Genomic DNA, 6,000 nt, shown 5'->3' on the forward strand with positions numbered 1-6,000 from the left:
AGTCACATGAGCTCAAAAATTAGGTCACTATGTCAAATAATAGAAAAAACGACGTCATACTCAAAACTGGGTCATGTGGGAAGAGGTGAGCGATTCAGGACCATCATGGTCCTCTTGGTTTTTAGATACCTTGAAATAAATGGTATATTTCTTAAGAAGGCTTTAACACTAAATTACTGACAAACTTTATGTTACGAAAACACACGAGAGTTTGCTGTTTTTACTACTTTTTGCAATGAAAATCGAAAAGCGTTTGTCATGCTTTTACTCCAGGGAAACTGTCTCATTATAGATATCTATATTTTGAAGTCACTAATCACTACTTCAGCTATAGCGCTATTGGTTATGACGACGGGAAAATGTCTTTATTGCCACGGCAGTCCGGGGCTCAATTCCCGACGCGGTCATCCTTTTTTCTTGATTTGGAAGTTTTAAAATATTTTAGAAACAAAAATACATATTCTAATGTTCATAATATGACCAAACTTCAATATTTTTTAGCCAAATCTGGAGGTCAGTGCCTTTAATATTGTCAGTTGATTAACAGATGTTTTTTCAGTGTGATTATTTAACCATTTCAGATAAATTAACTCTTACTACTTTGAATGTGTGATAACTGCAACTATACTGTTTGATTTACTTCGTGTTCTGCATTTTCTTGGAAGAAAGAGTATTAATTAGATGCTTTGCAATATTACTATTAATATCATAAATGAACAAACTATTTTGTTTGTGTACTTATACTTTTTATGTACTTATACTATTTATGTACTTATTTCTGGTACAAACAAGTTCTTTAATTCTTCTTTCCGTCAAAGTGCTGTTCTTTAACAAATTACAGGTAAAAGCAACAAATTTCTTCTGTCCCAGCAAGTTCACTGTATCCATGTTTCTGTCTTTAATCGTCGTTTAGGCCTAACTTAAATAATGATCTAGTAATTTTGTGTTTTTGTTGTAGATGCTGCAATGTATGGAAGCCAGCAGGGACGTCTAGATGCAGTGCCAATGAATGATATAGGACCAGGTTATGCCCCCATTGACGAACAAAGAAACCCAAGAAACAAACCTCCGGCGGGAGCCGTACCTCTCTTCCCAAATATGATGCCTGTAAGTATTAGTGTTAGTAAAACACAAGCTTTAAGTACCAAAACCTGGTTTAACCCTTAGCCTGATCGCAGCAAGTGATTCTGCCTTTGCGACCAGTGGAGACCAAGATCAGCCTGCACATCGTGTAGTCTGATCATGGTCTGTACTGTTTGCTATCAAGTCAGTAAATTTTCAGTGAAAACACCTTAAAATGATAAATGGTATTGCCCGAAATGAAAGATGGACGAGTCCAATTTAGAAATTAAGCAGGTTAAAGGTTTATAGCATTTTGGTACAGAGCTGTTGTATGCTGATTAAAACAAGTTTTTAGAATCAGCTGAAATTTTTACATCAGTTGATCTGTACAAAAATGCCTGATGTTTGATTAATCATGTCTTATACATGTTGTTATTTTTTGCAAAAATGAGACAAGAACGCTATTCTTTTCAGTCTTTTACACTGTGATAATTTAGTTGTTTTGCTAATGATGAGCGTTGTACCAAAGACTGGTAATTTTTTCACGATTCTATCCGGTTAGAACTACTAACCTAATAATGCAGTTTTTCTGTCTGAACAGTTATATACCTGTAACACTGATAAAGATTTTTTAGGACAAGTTTCTTAGATTGTCTTGTCATGGACCATTTGTTTATGATTTTGTTGATGCCATGATTAATTATCACATCACTTAATTAATACAACCTGTCTTATGTTGCACCTGTTAAGAAGTATACTGTAATATATCTATCTATAAATAAATCTGACCTTGACTTTTGCAGGGTCAACAGCAAGGAAGCCCTACACAGGAACCGCTGTATGCCAGAGTGAACAAGAAACGTCCAGTAAGCCCAGGTCAGGTCATGTTGGGCCAGGACCAGGCAGAAGGGGCCGATTCTTGGGTATAGCGAACAGTTATAACGGAACGAGAGAATGGATTAAAAATTAAAGACTGTGTAAAAAGCACTTGTAGATCCACAATGTTGAAAGCTCAATTACATGTATTGGTGGAGAAATTTGGAGATGGGATGCACTGCCCAGCTTTATTTATTTCGAACTCCTCTATTGTAACTAATCTCTGTTTAAGGAAAAATTTGATAAAAGTATGATAGATTCTTTTTTTTTGGCCTAAGCATTCTCCAAATACTGCTTGGTAAACAGACATTGCTTCGATGCGACCAGTACCTTTCTGTGGATTTGTGTGTTTTCTTATGGGAAACCATTGTGCCAACATTAGATGACAAATACATTGGTAAAAAAAGCATGGTGTTATGCTTTAAGAGGTTGATACTGTAAATTATGTACTAAAGTGATCTATGAGACATTACACAACATTTTTCACCCCTGATGACTATTGTGTTGACACAAAAAAATGCTTGTGCTTTTCGGTATGGAAAAGAGAGGAAAGATTATGTGATTATCGACGCCAGTAGTTGAGAAGTGAAGAATCTTGTCAGGGATCATTCTCTTATAGTTTATGAATGGTTTATTGTGACAGATACATGTCTGACTGGTTCTAAAAAAGCATATGGGTAGACATTGTGGAAGAGGTAGATGACATTATCTTGTAGAAAACCTGGCCAGAAAGATGTGATTCCCTTAACTTTGTCCAGCATGATTGTACTGGATACTGTATGGCATAATTGCTCTGCTCGGGCTGAACCTTGCATGATATGATATGGTTGCTTTAAGCATTATATGGCAGGGTTGCCTTAAACATTGTATGGCACGGTTGCCGTGAACATTGTACAGCATCGTTGCCATGAACATTGTATGGCACGGTTGCACAGAACATTGTAAGGCATGGTTGCCTAGACTTTTGTACGATGTGATGAGTTAAAAGAGGCTATTAAGAAATGGCCTAATGTTTTTACATTCCATATTGTTTATTGTACTTACTTTATATAATTTACTGTTCCACAGGAGGCTGTGTGGGTGATACTTCATTTTATAATTATGCAAAACTAAATCTACAGTGCTAGATGTCTGTGGATTTATTTGAATATTTTATCTTTGTGAGATAAACCTGTGTCAAGTGTGATGCTATGAAAAGTGTGACCATTTGAAATACAATCACTGAATGTGGATCAATTTATTTTTTTGTCTTTTATTTTTATATTTTTCGTCGCATCTATCATGTAAGTGAAGGATGTTATATATTTTCAGCATATACAATGTAATTATGTGTAAATTCCCCAGAAAGGTCTGTGTTAATTGCATACTCTAGAAAACATTATACTTCTTAGTCAGTAGCTGTCGAAACTTTTGATAGCCAGTCCTTAGCTTAAACGTCTTTTCCAGGCAAACCTTTTGTTCTTTGTTAGTCTCAATCAGATTTTGAAAAAGATGCATTTCCCCCTTTCGTTACAGCTTGTACTTTAACTTCTTTCGGGTAATTTTATTTCCAGTAGAAACACTTCTATAATTCTTCACTACTTTCGTTTAGTATATAAACATATAAACAAGTCTGTATTAAACATCCAGACAAAGGAACAATACAGTCTGGCTGCTTAAGACAAGTTGAAATTAGAACAAAATGTCAATTTTCGGAAGATAGCTGATTGGCTGCTTAAGGCAAGTGGCTGTTTAATACTGTATCTGTCATGTCAGCTTCAATAACGCATGAAACTAGCAAAGTATTTGATATTAGAAGACATAAAAGTCGAAACTAGTAAGAATGTGTTGTCTTGGAAATTTTAAATCCTTTTGATCTAATAAAGAGGCTTTTGTTTGCTTTTATACAAATGCTTATAGAAATTGTCACCAGTAGATCTATACAGGAAATCATACCATATTATGTTATGAAAATCAAAAAACATACTGAATTTAGTTTCCCTAATGTGTATGTCTGCCTTTATAATGCCTTTATTTACTGTATACTGCGAAAATATTTCATTTTATGCTGAAAAGTCGTGGATTTCAGAGTGTATGTAGGAATTTTCTACGTTCAGTAGGACTTGATTTATAGATTGACACAGCACAAAATCAACAAAAATTAAATTTCCACAGAAATTTGTGATTTTGCATTAGTAACCATTTTTTAAAAAAATGAGAAATTTGTTTAAAGTGAAAATAGCTTCATGTGACAGTGTATCTTCAATGCAGTTTACCATGTATTCATGATATTATATTGTTCCAAAAGTACTGCTGACAAAGATAACAATATTCCCTGACATTTACTGGTAAATCATTTTGATTGGATAGTTTAGGCAATGGTTTTGTTTTCACTAATATCTGAAGAAAGCGACTCAAGTGCATGTTCTTGACAGACAGTCGTTTTTGATTGTCATTGTATTTATATATTGTTGATATCATTAAGTAAGTGTGTATTATTAAGGAATTTTTAATAGTGATGCATGTAAAGCTTTTGGAACGAATGCAATATGGAAAAAGTTAATTTTGATACTCAAAAGAAATTGACGAGACAGTAGTTTCTGCCTAGGAAAAATACCTCTCTTAGCACTGTTTACATATTTTTTGCATATCTTTATTCAAGCTTGTTGGCTATTCTGTGACTATTTTCATGATATTGTTGGCCTATATCAGTATATTAGGGAGTATTTTTACATTTTCCATTAATTATGCTCAATTCATTCATAATTTTGGTTGTGCCATTTTAAAATTTTACACACCGACTAATTTTAATTTTAAATGTTTTTTTTTCTCTCGGTTGTGGACTAACTAGCCCTGTTGTGAGAAACTCAGTTTATACGTTTCTGTTTTCACTGAATTTGAAAGTGAATTTTTAAAAATTTCCTTCGGGTATGTTGTGTTTAAAATCCATATTGACACCAGTTAATCAGGCGAAAAGGTTGATGTTGTTCAGCCAAATGCGGTTGTCATGGTCACGCTTTGTATATTAACTAGCTGTTGTTTTTTGTACTCCTGTTTTTTTTTTTGTAAATTATGTAAATAATTCATATATAGCTCATCAGATTTTTAGAACGTACTACAAATTATTGGTGTTTGTATATTTTTCTATGTAAATTGTGTCAAAAAACGGTAGATGCTGTACTATGTATAAGTAATAAAAGATTGCCCTTTCTTTATCCATAGCTATAACATAATTCATATCATGCATTTTTTTGATAACATATTATATATATACACCATGTTCTAAATTAATAAAAAGAGAGGGAAAAACTTGAAATTTGTTGTTTTTTGTTTCATTCTTCCAAGTCTGTACTGGCTTTTAGCTTGTCAGGATGTCTGCACACAAGTTTGTGTGAGGTACTTGAAATCTGAGTGGTGTGTCCAGAACCTTTATGCAGTATGTGAATAGTACAATTTACAGTGAAAGGCCAGAAGGGGAAAATCAGTTATCATTCGTTATGGACATCTCAGTTGTGCAATATTATATACTTATTGAATGGCTTGCAGGTCATTGCCAAACTATTGCTCACTGTCCCGAGGACTGAAGGTCAGTAGTTTTGACTATTGACTGGCAAGCCATTTAATGTTCAGAAATAACTTATCACAGTTTTATTTTCAAGTTTTTTACTAGTTAGCCACCTAAACATGTACTGTTCATACAGCTAAAGTCGTGATGGGAAGAAGAGATGTTCTTATGGGTCCATTACCTTACAACTTGAAAAGGAACTCTACCTTAAAACTGGAAAAGAATCAAGTGTTTACCTGGTACTACTTGAAATCTTTGATAAGAATCGAGAGTAAAATAGGGTTAACACTAATACTTAAGCTAAAGTACTGTAAAGCAAAAATTCTGAAATTTTTCATTTATAGATGTATTATGAAAAGTTGTATCTTAGTTTTTTTTATTTTTATGCCCCCGAAGGGAGGCACATTGGTTTTCAACTGTCATCCGTTCGTTACAGCGTTAACGTTTTGCATGAAGGCAACGCTAACTTTTTGCATGAAGGCACTTTACTCGTGAACCTTCAAACTTCACATGCTAAT

At 33.9% G+C, this 6,000-nt stretch overlaps 1 protein-coding gene across 12 annotated transcripts in view; it reads left to right on the forward strand.

Moving 5' to 3' along the window:
• LOC123536311 (catenin delta-2-like) overlaps window positions 1–5,233 on the forward strand; it is a 63,776-nt gene extending 58,543 nt beyond the window's left edge. For all 12 annotated transcript variants that reach the window (XM_045319390.2, XM_045319391.2, XM_045319394.2 and 9 more), the window contains 2 exons: window positions 959–1,107; window positions 1,866–5,233. In XM_045319390.2, coding sequence (XP_045175325.1) covers window positions 959–1,107; window positions 1,866–1,991 — 275 coding nt within the window. In that variant the 3' untranslated portion in view covers window positions 1,992–5,233. The remainder of the gene's footprint in view (window positions 1–958; window positions 1,108–1,865) is intronic.
• Window positions 5,234–6,000: the final 767 nt, after the last annotated feature.

This window comes from Mercenaria mercenaria, chromosome 17, assembly GCF_021730395.1.
Source record: "Mercenaria mercenaria strain notata chromosome 17, MADL_Memer_1, whole genome shotgun sequence".
Lineage (NCBI taxonomy): Eukaryota > Metazoa > Mollusca > Bivalvia > Venerida > Veneridae > Mercenaria > Mercenaria mercenaria.